This window comes from Cyclopterus lumpus, chromosome 1 (genome assembly GCF_009769545.1).
Source record: "Cyclopterus lumpus isolate fCycLum1 chromosome 1, fCycLum1.pri, whole genome shotgun sequence".
In the NCBI taxonomy this organism is placed as follows: Eukaryota; Metazoa; Chordata; class Actinopteri; order Perciformes; family Cyclopteridae; genus Cyclopterus; species Cyclopterus lumpus.
The window spans coordinates 23,932,398-23,953,084 of NC_046966.1; the positions used below are offsets into that span (position 1 = coordinate 23,932,398).

At 43.4% G+C, this 20,687-nt stretch overlaps 1 protein-coding gene across 1 annotated transcript; it reads right to left on the bottom strand.

The window, feature by feature from the left end:
- Positions 1–1,456: 1,456 nt before the first annotated feature.
- On the bottom strand, positions 1,457–20,173 carry col9a1a (collagen, type IX, alpha 1a). The gene is made up of 32 exons (XM_034536491.1): positions 20,099–20,173; positions 19,193–19,267; positions 18,503–18,541; positions 18,350–18,412; positions 16,755–16,808; positions 16,623–16,658; positions 16,277–16,300; positions 15,531–15,584; positions 14,855–14,908; positions 14,659–14,691; positions 13,935–13,991; positions 13,565–13,618; positions 13,370–13,423; positions 13,225–13,278; positions 12,599–12,652; positions 12,459–12,512; positions 12,134–12,187; positions 11,947–12,000; positions 11,782–11,835; positions 11,647–11,691; positions 11,466–11,519; positions 11,296–11,349; positions 10,839–10,892; positions 9,067–9,138; positions 8,155–8,190; positions 8,026–8,070; positions 7,807–7,839; positions 4,529–4,675; positions 4,365–4,419; positions 3,875–4,063; positions 2,303–2,380; positions 1,457–1,692 (listed from the first exon to the last, which is right to left on the bottom strand). Exons 1-32 carry the CDS (start codon positions 20,171–20,173, stop codon positions 1,487–1,489), a joined length of 2,064 nt encoding a protein of 687 aa, XP_034392382.1. The 3' UTR covers positions 1,457–1,486.
- Positions 20,174–20,687: the final 514 nt, after the last annotated feature.

The following is a 20,687-nucleotide window of genomic DNA, read 5'->3' on the forward strand; positions in this document are numbered from 1 at the left end:
TGTGAATTATTCACCTGAAAACAATGTCTCGATTCTTCTTCTTCTTCTCCTCTTTCTTTTCTTCTCCTGTTCCTCCTCATCCTGCTGCTTTCTTCCCCCATCTTCTTCTCCTTGTTTTCCTCTTCCTTCTCCTCCTCCTTTGTTGTCTCCTTCAGTCCTTCTTCTAGTGTTCCTCATTCTCTTACTGCTTCTTCTCGTCCTCCTCTTTCTCCATTACCACCTCCTTCATCTTCTCCTTCTCGTTCTCCTCTGTCGTGTTTTTCTCTCTCTTCCTCCTCTCATTCTTCCTCCTCCTCCTTCCTTTGTCTCCTTCCCATCCTCCTTGTCCTGTTCCTCTTTCTCCTACTCAGTCGTCTTCTGCTGCTTCTCCTTCTTCCTCATGTTTCTTCTCCTTCCTTCCTTCCTTTGTCCCCTTTTCCTTTTCCTTCTTCTTCTTCTGCTCCTCGTTCTCCTATTCTGTCGTCTTTTTCCCCTCTGCTTCCTTGATGTTTCTCCTCCTTCCTTCCTTTGTCTCCTCCTTCCTTCATGGGCCTTTTTAACCCACCGTGAGGACTTTCAGGTCACAAAGTCCTTTAACTGAGTTTAATCACGTTCACGCGCTTGAAGAATTAAATTAGTTTCTATGCGTCAAAGCAGATCTTTGAATGTTGTGTTTTATAATAAACTAAAAGTCATTGTTGGGAAACTAAAAGGTTTTTAAAAAAGATGAATTTTAAAACATTGCGTGAGTTAATTAGAAGATTAGAAATCATTCAAGGTGTAAACGATCAACACATTGAGGGATAAAGTTTAAATGGATCAACTTTCTTATGTTTTGGAAATTTAAAGTGACTTTCACAAGAAGAAGTTACGAATATTTCGGTATTCATGAGTGAAGAATATAATAATGTTCTGGTCGCTTTCTCTAAATGATGTCATTGTATTCCTGCATTACGCAATAATAATAATAATAATAATAATGTGTTAGTTTTGTCGTTTTTAGCCTCACTCGTCGATACAAAACACGCGAGAGTTTATCAAAATGTGTTTATTTCCTCCTTTTGTACAACTCGAAGACGTCGCCTTGAACCTCGATATAATAAATAAGAAGTCATATAAAACTGCCAGAGAGGTTTTCACAGAAACAACACGACAATTATCCAACATGGCCGACACAGAGAAGGGGGGGGGGGGAATAAACAACAACAAACAACAAACAAAACGTACGTCATCCAGATGTATAATTTGCATATTGACACATTTACATAAACGTACATAAACTCTGGTGGAAATGTGAGTTCTTAATTTCTTTAATTTTACAAAAAAAATATATAAAATAAATTGAGATGAAATAAAACTTTTGATGTTTTTTAACCAAAACGATCGGCTTCAAGAGAATTTAAAAAAAAATAATGCTTTTCCAAAATTAGGAGACACGTCTTCCTCCCGTGGTTCCGGTCCCTCCTCCGGTCTCCGGTCTCCGGTCTCCGGTCTCTTCCCCCGCTCCTCACATGTCACCGGGGCCCTTCATGCCGGAGTCCTTCGCGGAGACCCCCGCCGTCGCCGCGGCCAGGACGCACTGGGACGACTCGCAGTAGCCGTTCATGCCGGCGGTGCCGGGGGGTCCGGGGACTCCGGGCACACCGGGGACGCCGCGGGGCCCCCTGCCTCCGTCGCGACCGTCGGGGCCGTAAGCAGCTCGCCCGGGTTCACCTGAGAGCGGAAGAGGGTGGAGGTTAAAACTGGTTCCTGTTCTGCCCTGCTGAGGAGCCCATGAGCAAAACACTGGGATTTCATTTGGGGTCGCAGAATAAATTAGTCTTTTATTTATTATTTATCTGCAGTTCACTTTTTAGCAACTTGAGGGAGCCTGAACGTAGCCTACAATAACTGCTAATACACATAATTCAGTGTATTACTCAAATTATTATTGTTCACGCCATTATATAATAATAGTTAATAATTCTAAAGAATTATGATAATAATGATTACTATTAGAGTTATCATTATTATTATAATTTTATAATAATAATAATATTACTATAGTAATATAATAATAATAATAATATAGTTATTATAATAATATCATTATTACACCACACTCAGTTTGATGATGTTTTCTTCTTTTCTTTTTGATATGAAATCCCTTGAAATCGTATATTTAAAACCAGAAAAAAAGGACTTTTGAAGTCCACTCATATTTAAAATGCTGCAGTAATAACATGTTGCCGCCTGACATGTGGCCTCAGTTTAATACGGCCGAGTCAGACATTGAGGACGGTTGTTCTAAAATCAGACGTCTTAGTCACGGTGAGTCATTTACCTGGTAGACCGGGGGCACCGGGCGCTCCTTTGGATCCTCTCGTCGTGGGTCCTCTGTCCCCTCGGTCACCCTGGTCTCCTGCAGAGAGTTTAAACATAGCCGTCACCGGGAGGGAGACTTTGCCCCGATTTAGCCGTGAGTTCAAGCTCATCAGTTCCCTCGTTAACATCGAGATGGACCCGATGGATCCCCCGAGGAGGAAGTGGGTCAGAACAGGACATGAATAGGAACGCATGAGATGGAAATGAAGCTCCCGGCCAGAAGAAACACAGTAGAGAGAATGCAGCTTTAACACATGAAGCATAGACTTCTATACAACCAGAGGAGTCGCCCCCTGGTGGTCAGTAGACAGAATGCAGCTTTAACACTTGATGCATAGACTTCTATACAACCAGAGGAGTCGCCCCCTGGTGGTCAGTAGACAGAATGCAGCTTTAACACTTGATGCATAGACTTCTATACAACCAGAGGAGTCGCCCCCTGGTGGTCAGTAGACAGAATGCAGCTTTAACACTTGATGCATAGACTTCTATACAACCAGAGGAGTCGCCCCCTGGTGGTCAGTAGACAGAATGCAGCTTTAACACTTGATGCATAGACTTCTATACAACCAGAGGAGTCGCCCCCTGGTGGTCAGGAGAGAGAATGCAGCTTTAACACATGAAGCATAGACTTCTATACAACCAGAGGAGTCGCCCCCTGGTGGTCAGTAGACAGAATGCAGCTTTAACACTTGATGCATAGACTTCTATACAACCAGAGGAGTCGCCCCCTGGTGGTCAGTAGAGAGAATGCAGCTTTAACACATGAAGCATAGACTTCTATACAACCAGAGGAGTCGCCCCCTGGTGGTCAGTAGACAGAATGCAGCTTTAACACTTGATGCATAGACTTCTATACAACCAGAGGAGTCGCCCCCTGGTGGTCAGTAGACAGAATGCAGCTTTAACACTTGATGCATAGACTTCTATACAACCAGAGGAGTCGCCCCCTGGTGGTCAGTAGACAGAATGCAGCTTTAACACTTGATGCATAGACTTCTATACAACCAGAGGAGTCGCCCCCTGGTGGTCAGTAGACAGAATGCAGCTTTAACACTTGATGCATAGACTTCTATACAACCAGAGGAGTCGCCCCCTGGTGGTCAGGAGAGAGAATGCAGCTTTAACACATGAAGCATAGACTTCTATACAACCAGAGGAGTCGCCCCCTGGTGGTCAGTAGACAGAATGCAGCTTTAACACTTGATGCATAGACTTCTATACAACCAGAGGAGTCGCCCCCTGGTGGTCAGTAGACAGAATGCAGCTTTAACACTTGATGCATAGACTTCTATACAACCAGAGGAGTCGACCCCTGGTGGTCAGTAGACAGAATGCAGCTTTAACACATGATGCATAGACTTCTATACAACCAGAGGAGTCGCCCCCTGGTGGTCAGTAGAGAGAATGCAGCTTTAACACATGAAGCATAGACTTCTATACAACCAGAGGAGTCGCCCCCTGGTGGTCAGTAGACAGAATGCATTGGCACAGATCCACGCGGTCGCAGACCCTCTGATCTGAAACTCACCTTTGGGTCCTTTGCGACCCAGATGCCCAGCGGGACCCTTCAGACCGGGCAGTCCTCGAGATCCGGTGTGTCCGGGGAAACCATTCTCTCCAGAGGCGCCCTGAGGTCCAGGCGGGCCGGGGGGGCCGGGCATCCCAGAGACGCCGGACTCCGGCCGGCTCAGACTCGCTGCCAGCTGGGCCAGCTGCTCTGTGAGGCGGCAGAAAAGAAATGTTCTTATGTGCTACTTCTATTCAGTGTAGTTGTAACCTTTAAAGGTCAATCATGTTTATTGTTTATTATCCCTGCATTTCTTGTCACACATTAAATCTGACTTTGTATGACAGTATCAAAATACATATATCATATATCAGCTTGTTGAAGGGCAGGGGGAAAAGGGGCTTTAATTGCATATTTTTCATGTGATTTGAAAATTGTAGATTAGTCCAGAAAATATGACGTGAATAAGAATGCCCAATTGACAAAACACGTATAGAAGACCACCACTCACCTTGCATTACCCTCATGCAGACTTGTTTGATGTGTGTGTCTGTCGAGGATTTCCCCTGAGAAACAAAAATAAAAAAATAAAGACGACATCGACGAGCTTTCACCAGAACTATAAATAATCCAGAAGTGAGGGAACATATTGCACGAAGATATAAAGCATCTCACCGCTGGCCCCTGCGACCCCGGCAGGCCCGGTACACCCATGTCGCCCTGCATGCCACGAGGTCCCGGTTGGCCCTCTTTGCCCTCTTTGCCCTGCTGACCTCGGCCGCCCTCGGGTCCTTTATTCCCCGTCTCTCCCGGTGGGCCCGTCTGATCACAACACATGGGATGCACAATGTTAAGAGGGAGGAGGAGGTGGTGTGTGTGTGTGTGTGTGTGTGTGTGTGTGTGTGGGGGGGGGGGGGGTTATAAACAAGAGGGAGGAGGAGGAGTGTGTGTGTGTGTGGGGGGGGGGGGGTTATAAACAGGAGGGAGGAGGAGGTGGGTTATAAACAAGAGGGAGGAGGTGGTGGTGGTGGGTTATAAACAAGAGGGAGGAGGTGGTGGTGGTGGGTTATAAACAAGAGGGAGGAGGTGGTGGGTTATAAACAAGAGGGAGGAGGAGGTGGGTTATAAACAAGAGGAGGAGGAGGTGGGTTATAAACAAGAGGGAGGAGGTGGTGGTGGTGGGTTATAAACAAGAGGGAGGAGGAGGTGGGTTATAAACAAGAGGGAGGAGGAGGTGGGTTATAAACAAGAGGAGGAGGAGGTGGGTTATAAACAAGAGGAGGAGGAGGTGGGTTATAAACAAGAGGAGGAGGAGGTGGGTTATAAACAAGAGGGAGGAGGAGGTGGGTTATAAACAAGAGGAGGAGGAGGTGGGTTATAAACAAGAGGGAGGAGGAGGTGGGTTATAAACAAGAGGAGGAGGAGGTGGGTTATAAACAAGAGGAGGAGGAGGTGGGTTATAAACAGGAGGGAGGAGGAGGTGGGTTATAAACAAGAGGGAGGAGGAGGAGGTGTGTGTGGGGGGGGGGATTATAAACAAGAGGGAGGAGGTGGTGGTGGTGGGTTATAAACAAGAGGGAGGAGGTGGTGGGTTATAAACAAGAGGGAGGTGGTGGTGGTGGGTTATAAACAGGAGGGAGGAGGTGGTGGGTTATAAACAAGAGTGAGGAGGTGGTGGTGGTGGGTTATAAACAAGAGGGAGGAGGTGGTGGGTTATAAACAAGAGGAGGAGGTGGTGGGTTATAAACAAGAAGGAGGAGGTGGTGGGTTATAAACAAGAGGAGGAGGAGGTGGGTTATAAACAAGAGGAGGAGGAGGTGGGTTATAAACAAGAGGGAGGAGGTGGTGGGTTATAAACAAGAGGGAGGTGGTGGTGGGTTATAAACAAGAGGGAGGAGGAGGTGGTGAGTTATAAACAAGAGGGAGGAGGAGGTGGGTTATAAACAAGAGGGAGGAGGTGGTGGGTTATAAACAAGAGGGAGGTGGTGGTGGGTTATAAACAAGAGGGAGGAGGAGGTGGTGAGTTATAAACAAGAGGGAGGAGGAGGTGGTGGGTTATAAACAAGAGGGAGGAGGAGGTGTTATAAACAGGAGGGTGGTGGAGGTGGAGGTGTTATAAACAAGAGGGTGGTGGTGGTGGAGGTGTTATAAACAAGAGTGTGGTGGAGGTGTTATAAACAAGAGGGTGGTGGAGGTGGAGGTGTTATAAACAAGAGGGTGGTGGTGGTGGAGGTGTTATAAACAAGAGGGTGGTGGTGGTGGAGGTGTTATAAACAAGAGGGTGGTGGTGGTGGAGGTGTTATAAACAGGAGTGTGGTGGAGGTGTTATAAACAAGAGGGTGGTGGAGGTGGAGGTGTTATAAACAAGAGGGTGGTGGTGGTGGAGGTGTTATAAACAGGAGTGTGGTGGAGGTGTTATAAACAAGAGGGTGGTGGAGGTGGAGGTGTTATAAACAAGAGGGTGGTGGTGGTGGAGGTGTTATAAACAGGAGTGTGGTGGAGGTGTTATAAACAAGAGGGTGGTGGAGGTGGAGGTGTTATAAACAAGAGGGTGGTGGTGGTGGAGGTGTTATAAACAAGAGGGTGGTGGAGGTGTTATAAACAAGAGGGTGGTGGAGGTGTTATAAACAAGAGGGTGGTGGTGGTGGAGGTGTTATAAACAAGAGGGTGGTGGTGGTGGAGGTGTTATAAACAAGAGGGTGGTGGTGGTGGAGGTGTTATAAACAGGAGTGTGGTGGAGGTGTTATAAACAAGAGGGTGGTGGAGGTGGAGGTGTTATAAACAAGAGGGTGGTGGTGGTGGAGGTGTTATAAACAGGAGTGTGGTGGAGGTGTTATAAACAAGAGGGTGGTGGAGGTGGAGGTGTTATAAACAAGAGGGTGGTGGTGGTGGAGGTGTTATAAACAGGAGTGTGGTGGAGGTGTTATAAACAAGAGGGTGGTGGAGGTGGAGGTGTTATAAACAAGAGGGTGGTGGTGGTGGAGGTGTTATAAACAAGAGGGTGGTGGTGGTGGAGGTGTTATAAACAAGAGGGTGGTGGAGGTGTTATAAACAAGAGGGTGGTGGAGGTGGAGGTGTTATAAACAAGAGGGTGGTGGTGGTGGAGGTGTTATAAACAGGAGTGTGGTGGAGGTGTTATAAACAAGAGGGTGGTGGTGGTGGAGGTGTTATAAACAGGAGTGTGGTGGAGGTGTTATAAACAAGAGGGTGGTGGTGGAGGTGTTATAAACAAGAGGGTGGTGGTGGTGGAGGTGTTATAAACAAGAGGGTGGTGATGGTGGAGGTGTTATAAACAGGAGGGTGGTGGAGGTGGAGGTGTTATAAACAAGAGGGTGGTGGTGGTGGAGGTGTTATAAACAGGAGTGTGGTGGAGGTGTTATAAACAAGAGGGTGGTGGTGGTGGAGGTGTTATAAACAGGAGTGTGGTGGAGGTGTTATAAACAAGAGGGTGGTGGAGGTGGAGGTGTTATAAACAAGAGGGTGGTGGTGGTGGAGGTGTTATAAACAAGAGGGTGGTGGTGGTGGAGGTGTTATAAACAAGAGGGTGGTGGTGGTGGAGGTGTTATAAACAAGAGGATGGTGATGGTGGAGGTGTTATAAACAAGAGGGTGGTGGAGGTGGAGGTGTTATAAACAGGAGGGTGGTGGAGGTGGAGGTGTTATAAACAGGAGGGTGGTGATGGTGGAGGTGTTATAAACAGGAGGGTGGTGGAGGTGTTATAAACAGGAGGGTGGTGGAGGTGGAGGTGTTATAAACAAGAGGGTGGTGGAGGTGGAGGTGTTATAAACAAGAGGGTGGTGGAGGTGGAGGTGTTATAAACAGGAGGGTGGTGGAGGTGGAGGTGTTATAAACAGGAGGTGTAGTTCAGAGTCGTTTTCATGGTGAATTCAGGATCTCCAGCAGCTGCTTCACAGTAACAGATTCATGTGTTTTGGTGGTTCAGGTGAACGTACCGATCCTCTCTCTCCTGGCTCTCCTTGATCCCCCTGAAGGAGAAGATACACATTTACATAAGGAGAGATATGTTTAATCTCTTCTCAAACCTTTTGTTCTTTTTTTACTTTCCACAACTACACATTCCTCTTTTTTTTCTTCTTTTTTTTTATCCCAACAAACTGATATTCCTCCCCCGACCAACAGAAGCTGAAGCCCGTGTTTCAGCCGTCACCCACCAGCTCTCCCACATCTCCTGCCGTTCCTTCGTCACCTGCAGATCCCTGAAATGAAAAGAAGAGCATGAATACCAACACTCTGCAATCTGAGTTTCAATAACAACAATAATACGAAGCTATGCAACGTACCTGGTCTCCTTTTGAACCATCGAGACCGACGGCCCCCTGAGGACAAAAAGAAAAGTTAATTCACTGAAGCGTCTGTTCTTGAAGTACAATTTTGTTGATTTTGACTCTTTTATTTCATGATTTTGTAATGTTTTCCGTCAAAACCCTGATCTCAAATAGTCTCTCTACCGACCACCAGGGGGAGACTCCTCTGGTTGTATAGAAGTCTATGCTTCATGTGTTAAAGCTGCATTCTCTCTACCGACCACCAGGGGGCGACTCCTCTGGTTGTATAGAAGTCTATGCTTCATGTGTTGAAGCTGCATTCTCTCTCCTGACCACCAGGGGGCGACTCCTCTGGTTGTATAGAAGTCTATGCATCATGTGTTAAAGCTGCATTCTCTATCCTGACCACCAGGGGGCGACTCCTCTGGTTGTATAGAAGTCTATGCTTCATGTGTTAAAGCTGCATTCTCTCTCCTGACCACCAGGGGGCGACTCCTCTGGTTGTATAGAAGTCTATGCATCATGTGTTAAAGCTGCATTCTCTATCCTGACCACCAGGGGGCGACTCCTCTGGTTGTATAGAAGTCTATGCTTCATGTGTTAAAGCTGCATTCTCTCCCCTGACCACCAGGGGGCGACTCCTCTGGTTGTATAGAAGTCTATGCTTCATGTGTTAAAGCTGCATTCTCTCCCCTGACCACCAGGGGGCGACTCCTCTGGTTGTATAGAAGTCTATATAAATGACTCTACTTTTCTTGATTTATTCCCTCAGTAAACATTGTAAACATGAGTTTATGGTCTCAATCTGTAGTTTCAAGTCTTCTTCAAGAGAGTCAAATAGACCATAACGCATGGTACGCTTTAGGGGTGGGGCTACAAGATGATTGACAGGTTGCATTCAACGATGTGTCACTTTGTGTCTCTTACCCTGTCGCCCTTCTGGCCTCGATAACCAGCAGGGCCAGGAAGTCCGGGAAGGCCTTGGTTCCCTTTGCCTCCCTACACACACACACACACACACACACACACACACACACACACAAATAAACATATTTATAACCACAGAATGTGCCCTCACGTCAGGTTCATAACACAAGACCGACTGTGTGAAGCTCCCCCACCTTAACCTGAAATATAAAAAACATCTCCAGCTTCACATCATCTGATCTGTGAGGCTGTAAGGACCTGAAGAACCCCCCCCCCCCCCCTCACATGTCACTGTGTGTGTGTGTGTGGGGGGGGTACTGATTGTGGTGTACAGTGGGCCGGCGGGTTTCAGGCATTCCTGGGGAACAGAGAGCTCTTTCAGGGCTTCTCAGCTTCTTTTCCTGCTCTGATCCCCCCCCCCCCCACCCCCCCCCCCCCCCCCCCCCCCCGAGCTACAGAGAACCCCCCTTTGGCCTTCGGATGTCAGTAACAAGAGGCCATTCATGCCCCACTCACCGGCGGATTACAGACTTAACTGTAGCCACAGAAGGTCATAAAAGACCCGCCACTCTTTTAATAACAGCCCGGCACGAGGCTTCAGTTCCCAGATACAAGATTTGTCTTGGTGGACGATCCTCGTGTTGAATAACACGTTCAGGATCGGAGAAAGTATTTATGAACACCGGATTGCTCGGGGGGGCCGATCTCTTGGTTTGATACCGAGCCGAGGTCCTGCAGCAGAAAAGGGTTTCGGCCCTGGGCTGTCAATCACATCTATGGGATTACTATGTTTTGAGCTTTTGCTTCATCAAAATACACATATATATTTTTTAACTGCTTCCCGATCCATCCAGGGTCTAATCTTTACCATTACCATAATCCTGTTGTTTCTCTCTCAGGTTTAAAGGAATGTTGGACACACCCACAGTTTGTTTCGCCATCCCAGACCAAAATGTTGACCAAATAATTACATCTTAATAATAACAACAATACCTTCTTCGTCATATTCGTGATTACGTTTTTTTTTTTTAAATCCTCTTTTTATTTATAACATTCATATTTATGAAACAAAACGGAGAAAGAGAGTTCCTAAATCCTGCCTCTGCGGGTTTAAGAAATATTCTATTTTAAGATGTCCGTGTGTGAATAGATACCAACCCATAAATAATGAATTGTATTACAATAAATAGACAAGCTTGTCTTGACTTCACTAACATCATGAAGTCGTCTTTTTCTTTAAAACACATGATATAAGACATAATTGGACCTATAACTCATGTTTGGAGTACCACAGGGTTCTGTGCTGGGGCCACACCCATTTTTTGGCACTTTTCTGTGCACTTGATGAGGTTCAAATCTATTATTCTTTATTTGTTGGAACTAAGGATGAAGTTAAATGCCACATTTCCCAGTAAATGTGACGAAACACAACCTAATTGATTTCTTTTGTTTCATGGAATTGCTTTTAAATGGATGTTTAGATTACCAGAGACGTCATTCTAGTCAGTGGATTAAGGAGATGTCTTGCAGTCTGACGTTAGAAAAACTGATATACATAATAAAACAAAGTACAGGTCCAACTTGACCTTTGACCTGCAACAACTCACCGATCTTTGTGATACCTTTCCAACTGCGGTTCTTATTCTGTTTACATCAAAGCGAACTGCTACAAATGATTCGTATCATCACGCTGAACGCAGTGAAACCCACTCAGCGTCACCTCTGTTTCCAGCTGTTGGTTTCATTCTAGACAGGCGCTCTAAAGGTCTTACCCGGGGTCCTGGTGATCCTAGAGGCCCGTCAGGCCCCTTCTCTCCTCGTCCACCCTGAAGGAGAGAAAAGAACATTTGAACGCGGATAGAAAACCACAAAATAGGCGTCTAAATGTATCAAGAAATATTGACTTTGGTTTCATTAATTGTGTTTGAAAAATGAAAAATGAATGAATATTTTGGTATGTGTATTTGCTGCCAATGCAGTTTGATTTAAGTTACTAAAATGTGTTTCTGGTATGAATTATTGTAGAGACGTCATCTACATTTACTCAACCCTCTGAGTCCTCTGAGGACATTCAGATTGTTTGCCTCCGAGGCCTCTGGGAAAATAAAAAAAACCCTGGCAACTCATCAGGACGAGTGACTAAACGCCGGAGACAGGAAGTGAAAAACTTGTTTCCTGTTTCCTGCGTCTCTCAAAAATTGAAGTGAAATGCAGACGGGGCCGACTCACTGGTCCTCCTCGGGCTCCGACCGGGCCCACCTCGCCCTGCTCGCCTCGCTCGCCCTGCGGGCCGAGACAACATCACACACATCGTTAGCAGATGCCTAAAAAATATCTCGAACCGGTTAAAATCCAAAGACTAGATGTGTTTCTCGTCGGGTTAATTGTACTAAACGTACTTGTTTCCCTGGAGACCCCATCAGTCCTACAACACCTGGATCACCGGTTTTACCCTGGTGACGCAAAGAGGGAAACAGTGCAGTTCATTTTATTTTTACAACATTGTACAATCTGGAAATGGTCATAAAAGTTGTAGCGTTGCAAATATTCCCGTTATTAATCAATAAAAAATGATCGTACCACTGCACCGCTGACTCCCTTCTGTCCGTAAGAGCCCGGCAAACCCTGCGTGAAGAGAAGGACACATCAAACATCAACAACATCGCGCTGTTGACGACGACTCGGGGACGCTTTGAGGTCAAAGGTCACACTTACAGGAAGTCCTTGTGGGCCAGCATCACCTGGAGCCCCATCTTTTGCTGTGAGACCCTAAAAAAAAAACACACACACGCACAAAAACAAACTTTCCATCTAAAAGCACACAAACAAAACAAAAACAAATCAACCTCTGCAAAATGTGTTTAATAACGTGTATGGTACCTTGGATCCGGGCAGACCGGGTATCCCCTCACGGGCGTCTGGACCAGCGAGGCCCTGTGGACCAGAAATACGAGAGGTTGGCGTAGGTAATCAGACATTCACGTGTTGCATTATGGGATAAATACATTGGTTTGTGAATAGGAGAGCAGCGGGACAGTCGTTATTTATTGATTGATTTATTACTCACCGGCCCTCCTTTTGGCCCTGGCACTCCTTTGATTCCAGACGTGCCTCCATCCCCCTGTAGGACAACAACAACAACAACAACAACAACAACAAAACAGAGAAAGAAGCAGAAACACATTTAATTTATGACCTCAAACTAAAACAACACGCTGGAAGGAGAAACCAAACGAACAGCGACGCCACTGAAAGAGTATTCATGTGAATATTCATCACATTTTATATTATATTATATTTTAAAAGAGTGAAACGTTGGTTCAGAAGTCAGCTGTGAAATTGTGTCACGGTTGTGTGTGTTTTTTTTTATGGGTGTTATTTGTCGTTCTCACCTGCACTCCGGCCGGCCCGTGCTCACCGATGGCTCCTCTTTGACCCGAGTCGCCCTAAAAGATATCAACGTTATTTATTTTTGTATTTTAATAACAGAGCAGGGGGGGGGGGGGGGGGGGGCAACAAGACGGGGACTCACCGGGCCTCCCTGGATCCCCCGAGGACCTCCATCGCCGGGCTTTCCACGAGGTCCCTGAGTGTGGAGACGGGAATATTGTTAAGTTAGTTGAACCAATCCCTGTTTTTCAATTAAAAGACGTTTTCAGTAAAACATATCAGGTTTCGATTAATCTGCCGATTAGTTGCTCGCTTTATTGATTAATCGTTTGTAATTATCGTCTATAAAGTGGCAGAAAATAGAGGAACACTCTCCATCCCAGTCTCCTCAAGTCAAATGTGATTAAATGTCTTTAAATGTATAACCAAATTATATCCATTTTAATATGATATTTTAAAAATAAATAGAAAGACTGAAAACAGACATTTTTTGCATAAAGAATTACTTTAATGATTAATCGACCTTCAAAAAAAAAATGCCTTAGATTATTTCTCTATTGATCGACTAATCAGTCTTCTAACTCCGTGTTTCTTCCACGGTATATATGAGCTTTTATTTTGAAATGTACTTGATGGAAGTTTAGGCGGTTGGCCATCGTGAGCCCCGGTGCTGATTGGATCATTAATAGCCAGACATGTTTTATAGTGTGTGTGTATAAACTGTGTGTGTGTGTGTGTGTGTGTGTGTGTGTGTGTGTCCGATCTCACCTTGTCCCCAGTGGAGCCAGTTATTCCCAGGAGGCCTCTCGGTCCACCTTGGCCCTAGTAGAAGGAGAAGAGACAGAAGAGTCCCGTGTGAGGACGTCTCGGCGTTCACGGAGAGCTCCAGAGAGCGAACGGTGGAACATCTTACCGGTAATCCTTGAGCGCCAACTTCCCCCAGCAGCCCTTGTTCTCCTTCCTCTCCCTGAGGGAGAACAGAGGTTATGGGAAAGACGCTTGAGCTCAAACCTTCAACATATTCTAGAGGTGTTTCATGAAAACTGTCTTTGCGTGTTATCGGTTGCAGGAATAAGATCCAAGGGGCTGAGAGAGGAAAGGATGTTACCTTGTGTCCTTGTCTTCCGGGCTCCCCAGATTCACCTTTCACCCCCTTGTGGCCCTGCAGACAGACGGGGAGGAAGATCACGAGTCACCAGAAGCTCTTTGCACTTAAGTCACATATATATATAAATATATATTTAAAAAAGATATATAAATATATATATATTAATATAAAAATATTAATATATATACGTATATATTAATATATATAAATATATATATAAATATATATAAATATATATAAATATATATATTTATATATATATATATATTTTAAAAAATATATATATATTCCCCCCAAAAAAATTCCCCCCCCAAAAAGATATATATGAGTTAAAGTTGGACAAAAACAACGTCCGTGACATCTCACTCACCTTCATGCCGGGGAGACCAGAATGTCCGTTGAGTCCAGCGGGGCAGGCGTTGGGACACTGAAAAACACAACAGCCTATTTGAGGTCATGGAAGAGCGCTGCCACTAGGGGGCTCCACTGTCCAGTGCAACAGCTAGCAGAAAAGGCTAATTAACAAATGTGTTTTTTTATAGTTTACAACTAATTGTCTGTGCTTTACTTTTATTGTTGATAATTAAAAGAAATTACTCTAAAATCAACAACAACAATATAAATATATATATATATATATATATATATATATATATATATATATATATATATATATATATATATATACACCTACAGTCAGGTCAGCCAAGTGATGTTTAATTCAGTTTGAGTTCAGGCATTAATGTCATGAAGAGGACGATGTGCATTTAGAAGATTAGTAGTTGTTTGAGTCTCAGATGTCTGAGCTTTCTACGAGCACTTGAACTCATCACGCTGACAATTATAGAACTTTGAACAAAATAAACAGGTCCTTTAAAATCATGAAATCAGATGAATAACATACGGTGACTTTGTGGTTACTACGTCAGCCATGTGTTTAGTTTAATTCTTCTTCCTATCAGCTGTGAATCAACCACAATCGTCTTCATTCTCTCAGTTTAAAAAGTAGCAGAGTGTACAGCTGCAGCGAAGCCAAGTGCTTTTATTTTGATCAGGCAGAAAGCAGCTTTGTTGTGGTTGTAAAGGGATCTTACCAGGTCCTCCCCTTGGTACACGGCCGGAGGCCCCTGAGAAGAAACAACACACAATGAACCTTCAATCATTCATTATGGGGGGGTTTCATTTTGTTAACAAATAAGAAACGTGTTACTCTGACATTTATATGAGTTGTAATTTCTTTCCTCCCCGTAGTATGTTTGACAGAAACTGTTATATTTTAATAATATTTACCCGCGGCCCAGAAGCACCAGGAAGACCCAGTTGACCTCTCTTGCCTCTTGTTCCCTGTGAGAGATTAAACATTTTTTTCATGGACAAGGACCTTCAATATTTTCTTATATATCTTATATATATATATATATATATATATATATATATATATAATATATATATATATATATATATAAATGTATGTTAATTTATATATATATATATATATATTTATATATATTATATATATTTATATTTTTATATATATCTCATATATATAAATGTATGTTAACTTATTATATACTTATATATATATAAGTATATAATAAGTTAACATACATTTACATTCGCTAATATATGATGTTGTCCTTACTTATTCCTACAAATTTTATGCCAAAAAAGTACAAATGTTAGTTAAGTTCAAAATAATAAGAAAAATATTAGGAATTATAGTAAAAAAATATAATAAAATAAAAAAATATGAAAAGATATTAGGGGTTATAGTAAAAAAATATATAATAAAATAAAACAATAAAAAAGATGAATATATAAGATAACAGATTCAGGGATATAAACAGCTGCCCTCATCACTATATTTTCATCTTCTGTCTTCTTTTACTTAAGACCTTTAGAAATATAATGTATCGCTTATCATTGTGAATTTAAACATGATAAATAAAATCACAAGTCGACTCACAGTTGGTCCGACTTTGCCGAGTTCCCCTGGAAGCCCGTCTGTGCCCGGGATGCCCTGTTAGCAAACAATAAAGCCTCTAAAACACCGAAACAATGCACATCAATATGTTACGTATCAATATTAATACACACATGTTCACTTTGGTGAAAGAAGTAACACCACAGTGTATAAAATATACTTTAATATTTTACTTTTTACTCCACTACATTTATTTGAATCACTTTATTTACCTTCCGAATTTAGATTCATTAAAAAAAAATAATAAATAAGAACGTATTGTCATAGGTTTAGATTACCAACTGCATGATGAGAGTGAGGCACATATTAATTATGAATAAATAATACAATATATATATTAATCTGAAATGAGCAATTCTGCATAGTGAGTACTTTTACTTTTACTCGTTACATTTTGAATGCAGGACTTTTACTTCTAGGATGTGAAATATAATGATAAATAAACAGATTAAAGGACCAGTGACACTCGTTTTAGGGAAATTCAACCTTTAAGGCAAATAAAAAGTGTCCATTGACAGTAAAATGTACATTACATCTCACAAAAAGGATGAATATGTCACATGACATAAACGCTGTTATACCTGCAGAATCCCCGCTGTGGTTAATGAAGGTGATAATATCAGCAGCTGGGGAAGTGAACTGGTAACCAGTATGTTGTACCCACCCACCTGAGCTGAGCGTGTTAACCATAACAACACCGCGTATAGATGTTATGCATAAATACTCACATCCAGCCCGTCAAGTCCGACGCCCTGTGGGAGACATCAGGGAGTCACATTGAGACCGATCAATCAACAGAAATCAATAAAAAACAATATCTGGTAAGCATTTATAGATTTTTATAAAATATCCTTTCGATATCATGATATTTTATTTAAAGCCAGCTGTGAGAATGTGATGTCTTTAGATATCTTTGTTCTGTTGTTCCAAAACACAGAGATATTCAGTTTGATAGGATGTAAAACATAGAAGAGCGTGTCATCTGCATATTATGAAAAGCTGAAAACGGCATTATCTGACTTCGACGAATCGTCACGTTTATGTGGCGTAATTCTGGTTTATTTTTGTTCTTACCGGCTCTCCAGAAAGCCCACGTGGCCCAGAATCACCCTAAAAAAACAACAACAACAACAACAAAACCGTTAAATGTGGAACGATATACACAACATATAATCAACAGAAAGACGAATCCAGTGATAAACGTACTTTTGGTCCTTTGGGGCCGACTGAGCCTAAATCTCCAGGAGGTCCAACGGGTCCCTACAAAGATGACGCAACATTAAAAAAATGAAAATAACATGATGATGAAAGTATATGGTTAAAATACAGCTGACAAGACTTTATCTCCAGAGATAGATGTGAGAACAGTTCAGGTTAATAATTCTGATGAAGTCATTCTGTAACAAACCAACGTTAACAAAGATTCAAGTTTTTTCAGATGGGACAAGAAACACAAGCAAGGTGTTGTTGTTGATGTTGTTGTAAACAAATCAAGAGTTTAGCTGCGTCTCATTCGGTGAGAAGATTGTCGTCATTATTGATTCGCGGCCAAAACTACGGAAATAAGTCGTCGAACGCAACAAGAAATGAGCGAGGCATCAATTCAAAGTGAGGAAAACGTCCTCTGATTGAGTTCGAGGAGGTGTGGCCTTCCTTCCATAAGCTCCTCCCCTCACCGGCCTCCTCCATAAATAACCCTCAACAACACTTTTCACCTGGTCATAGGCGAAGGAAAGGAACCAGAAAGACCCCTAAAGCCAACAATCAGCCAGAGACAGCACCTGAAGAGCACCACCTCATCTCCTCATCTCATCTCCTCATCTCGTCATCTTATCTCCTCATCGCATCTCCTCATCACCTCATCTCCTCATCTCATCTCCTCATCCTCATCTTCTCATCTACCTCATCTTCTCATCTCCTCATCTCCTCATCTCCTCATCCTTATATCCTCATCTCATCTCCTCATCCTCATCTCCTCATCTTCTCATCTCCTCATCTTCTCATCTCCTCATCTCTTCATCCTCATCTCCTAATCTCCTCATCTCCTCATCTCTTCATCTTCTCATCATCTTCTCATCTCTTCATCTTCTCATCGTCCTCATCTCTTCATCTCCTCATCTCTTCATCTCCTCATCTCCTCATCTCATCATCTCTTCATCTCCTCATCTCCTCATCTCCTCATCTCCTCATCTTCTCATCTCATCTCCTCATCTCTTCATCTTCTCATCATCCTCATCTCCTCATCTCTTCATCTTCTCATCATCCTCATCTCTTCATCTCCTCATCTCTTCATCTCTTCATCTCATCTCCTCATCTCCTCATCTCCTCATGGCGTGGCAGTCTGGTCTCCTTCATGCTCCCGTAGGTGGAGTAAAACTTGCTCCACCTCTTCCCACAAAGTCCGATTGTTCAAAGTCCTCAAAGTTCACATGAAGCTCTGAATCTGTTCTCAGCTCCGTCAGACACACTGAGTCCATTCTGCACCCCCTTAAACCGGCACGCGGTCCGGTTCTAGTCAGACCCCCCCACCCCCCCCCCCCCCCGCCCCCCCCCCCACCCCCCCATCTCTCACAAAAAGACCCCTGTTTCTGTGGAGACTCTCCCCTAAATAGCCCGGTTGGTTTATTCAGGGCCGTCTTGGAGGCCAAAACAAACCCGCTCTCTCACATCTGAAGAGCTCAGATCTTACAGACTCAATGCTCTCTCTTGTCGGAGAGTTTGAACCCACGACGGGACTCGACTGAATCTCTCCCACGAACCACGGACCGCGAACGCAACGCGACGCCGTCCACCACACTCACGTCTGCGCCGGGGAGGCCGGCGGCCCCGAGGGCTCCGTCTCGGCCGTTCTCGCCGTCGGGACCCTGTGAAGAAGCAGAAGGTTCATCAGCTCGACGTCGGGCCCCACGCACGTGGACATGAGCTGAAAAGTATTTAAAAGAAAGTGCACTCACTGGTCCTCCGTTCACGGTGGAGTCTACTCCCCGTTCGCCCTGAAGAATCAGAAGAGGATGATTATTTATTCAAAGACCTTTAATGATTTATTTATTTAATTCAAAATACTTTGTGCACTCCGGTCCATTTGTTTATTTTTCTGGCATTTAGGGGTTCTTTTAACCTGGAATATGTTTAAATGTTTCTATTTCTTTTAGTTTACTTTTAACCGCATGCTTCATATTTGAGCTTTATTCCTATATTTCTATTTTGTAAAGGATTCAGGATCTTCTTCACTCACATGTGTGAAGAGGCCTTAGAAGCAGCATTTTTTAAACCCTCGTGTTAATAAGAATATGCACACCAAAAAACAAAAAGACAAAACTGATCTACTAACTGTGGTGCGTTTGGGGAGAACTTGAACTCAGGAAACCCGGATTCTGGTTCTTTATTGTTTTATACTCAGGGAGTCATCACCATACATGTCTGAGTTTATTTAATGTGGTTTTTTAAAATCATTTTCCAGCATTTAAGCTAAATGAACTTACTGTAGTTTAATAAAATAAACATTAATCTCCGAGTAGAACGTCGTCAGGGTGAAGTCATGTGAGGAACCTTTTGTTAAAACTACTAAAAACCTGCTTCATTGTTCAGTGAGCTGATTAATAACTCAGAAAGGAGCTGATCCGCAGCTTCAGTCGAACACTCACATCAATGCCGTCCACTCCGGGAAAGCCCGCTACTCCAACCGGCCCCGGGGGGCCTCTGGGACCGACCGGGCCCCTCTGCAGAGCAAAAGAAAACACACAAAAAAAAGACATAAATAATAATTTCACTTTTTACTCTCACTTTAAAAAATTCATCTCTAAATATTTTCCAGAGCGGCGGCTCACACAGAGCCTCATTGTCTGGGGGCGATGTGGGGGGGTCGGGAAACCAGACCTGGTTTCCCATTATGGTCCCATTATACCGTGTGTGTTGGGACTACTGGTGCCGACTGACCTTATTGGTTCCAGGTGTGCCGACACCAGCTTTTGACCCTTTTATTTTTATTTTTTTTAAAGATAAACTTATCTTTTCATGTAAATAATGCACATTTCTTTAACCTCAAAGTCACTTAAATTAAACGTTCACGTGTCACATCCTGATTATTATTATATCCTGATTTTACAAATAACGCATGCATGAAACCGACAATTTAAATCCAATAATTAATGAAAGTACACTCGAGTCCCTAAAAAAAAGGTTCTGAACGTGACTCAAAAAGATTGAATAAAGGTGGATTTGAAGTAAAAAGCACTACAGCGACACACACAGTTGATTTTAACACGGGTCAGATAGGAGAAAATATGAGTAAACTATAAGTAAGGTTAGAATAAAGTAAACAAAATTAAGCTTTAAGTGCCAACAGGAATATAAAATATGACACCACAAGAGATTCACACTAATATCACACATATAAACTTACTTATAAGGACCATGCATTCGCCTCAGAGTCTTAAATATATTAAATAAAACCCTTTTAGGTCCAATAAGCTCTCGAAAGCTGCCTCACTGGTCACCACAGACGGGCTGCCGTGGGAACAATGAAGGACTACGATGCCGTATCTTCTCACCTGAGCCGAGCAGATCAACACGATTTGCAGCAGAATCAGCAGCGAAGGCTCTCGGCAGATGCTGGAGAGAGTCATGGTCTTTCCCAGGGCCGAGGAAGACGCTCCAAAAAGTCCCCTTTTCACCAGATTAGACGGGGCTCACGGACGGTCCACCTGTCAGTCTCCCCCTGAAAAACCACCACCGCCTGCTGGAAGGGGAGGACGTTAGAAAGCCCTGATTATTCATAAAAAGCTGAGGCTAAGCAGGAGGAGGGGGGGCTTCTCCTTACACACAGGGTGGAGTGTACTCACCTTTACTTTGAAATTACATTGAATTTGACGCCCTGGTCAGTGGAAAGTGACCATGACAAAAGAAAGAGTTGATATCGTCCTTTAGGGGGGAAAGAGGGGGTCTGGAGTAATGAAGTTATCACATGTTCAGCCATTTTTAGGTTTATTATTATCATCCAGGATGAAGCTGCTCTTGACGACATCACAGTTGATGGACAATGTTCTTTCCTCATGTTGAGTTTTTAATTTGTGAAGATGTCGACCGCTTTATCTGCACAGAGAATTGTTTTTGTTGCTCCTGTTTACATTTTTTTTTTAA

Coding starts and splice junctions, on each gene's coding strand:
- col9a1a (XM_034536491.1), bottom strand. CDS start 20,173: ATGACTCTCTCCAGCATCTGCCGAGAGCCTTCGCTGCTGATTCTGCTG. Junction 19,268..20,098: donor TGTTGATCTGCTCGGCTCAG/GTGAGAAGATAC, acceptor TTTGCTCTGCAG/AGGGGCCCGGTCGGTCCCAG. Junction 11,350..11,465: donor TGGGGTCTCCAGGGAAACAA/GTACGTTTAGTA, acceptor CTCGGCCCGCAG/GGCGAGCGAGGCGAGCAGGG.